A 1304-nucleotide genomic window follows, 5' to 3' on the forward strand; every position below is an offset into this window, starting at 1 on the left:
TTCGTGCCGATGGATAGGATGTAGCATTTTAATTGTTTTCGGAGTGCGAGATAAAAAAAAGTAGGCGGCAAACGCTATTTTGCGTCTCTCAAATCAGTGAAATTACTTGATGTCACGTGATTTCTTTGGTACGAAATCCTAATCAAAGCTTGTTTCACCATGGAGGTATAAAGAAACAGGAGAAGTATGCTATTGTAACCAAGGGTAGGAGAAATGAAAAATTTCAACTTTTTATCCCCTGAAAGATCGAAATGTGGTCAAAATTTGTCAAATTTGTCGGTAAGGGTCGTAAAATTCACAAAATTTCCCTTTTTTTTCTCCTTTTTAGTCCCGGAAAGGGCCAGAAGGTCGAAAGTTGGCGGGACCCAACCCCCCCCCCCGTCAGCTCGCAACCCTAATACCCCCCAAATGTGACGACCTCAAGAAAAAATCATACATAGGGTCAAAACTTAATGAAAGTTTCAGCTTGAGGAAAAGAGAGACCTGTTGTATATTTTTGGAAAGCTCTCAAAAAATTAAGATTAGAGATATATTGCTAGTATAGGTGATTTCTGTACCTAACTCAAGATATTGACCCTTAAAAATAGTGTTTTTCAGCCAGAAACAGCTATTTTGTCCACTTTTTGCACTTTTTGAAGCTCAATATCTCGAGTTCATTTTTCAAAAATGAATTTCGACTGTTTTATCCGAAAGATCATGAAAAGTAGATAACGAAAATGTCGTTTCTTTTAAAATGTCAATGAAATAAACCTCAGTAAAGCGTGGCATTAATCATCAAGATTTTCTATAATTCTGTTCCGCTCTTTCCGGACACGGAAGTGTATGATTTTTATCTAATTTTCAAATAAAGTATCTACTTGACAAAAAGTGAGTAACGTCTAGTGCTTCGTCTCCTTCCATCTTTCCATATCAAATTCTCCTTATACACTTTTAAAGATTTCCGCGAATAAATAGTTTTTAAACTATCAAAATCCATGATGGAATTTAAAAAATTTCTGGACTTTTACAAGATCATATATGGCCTTCTTTTTTCCAAAAAGTACCATGAAGATGTTCATATATCATCATCTGTACCATGTTAATTATTATCGCTCGTAACACATTTCGATACCACTCGCATCCATTTTTCGATTAAAATCGTCCACTTTCACACTTAAAAATCTTCATATTTTTGATTTTCAAAAGTCTTTGCATAAAAATCACTATTTTTCGACAAAATCATCAGCGTTGGCCATTCACCATTGATTCGATATCTGGAAGTAATAATGATAAATTGAGAGATAATACAGTATGTGGCCCCCCAA

General features: G+C 34.9%; 1 protein-coding gene across 1 annotated transcript; it reads right to left on the minus strand.

Annotated features, from left to right (window-relative positions):
- Positions 1-762: 762 nt before the first annotated feature.
- On the minus strand, positions 763-1255 carry LOC136806324 (tetratricopeptide repeat protein 4-like; the record flags this gene model as incomplete). Its single annotated transcript, XM_067062876.1, is given in 1 exon segment — positions 763-1255. A coding segment is annotated over 1 exon segment (102 nt), but the record flags the coding sequence as incomplete, so codon positions are not given.
- Positions 1256-1304: the final 49 nt, after the last annotated feature.

The sequence above is a fragment of the Clytia hemisphaerica genome, unplaced genomic scaffold, assembly GCF_902728285.1.
Source record: "Clytia hemisphaerica strain Z4C2 unplaced genomic scaffold, Clytia hemisphaerica genome assembly, whole genome shotgun sequence".
NCBI classification, from domain to species: domain Eukaryota; kingdom Metazoa; phylum Cnidaria; class Hydrozoa; order Leptothecata; family Clytiidae; genus Clytia; species Clytia hemisphaerica.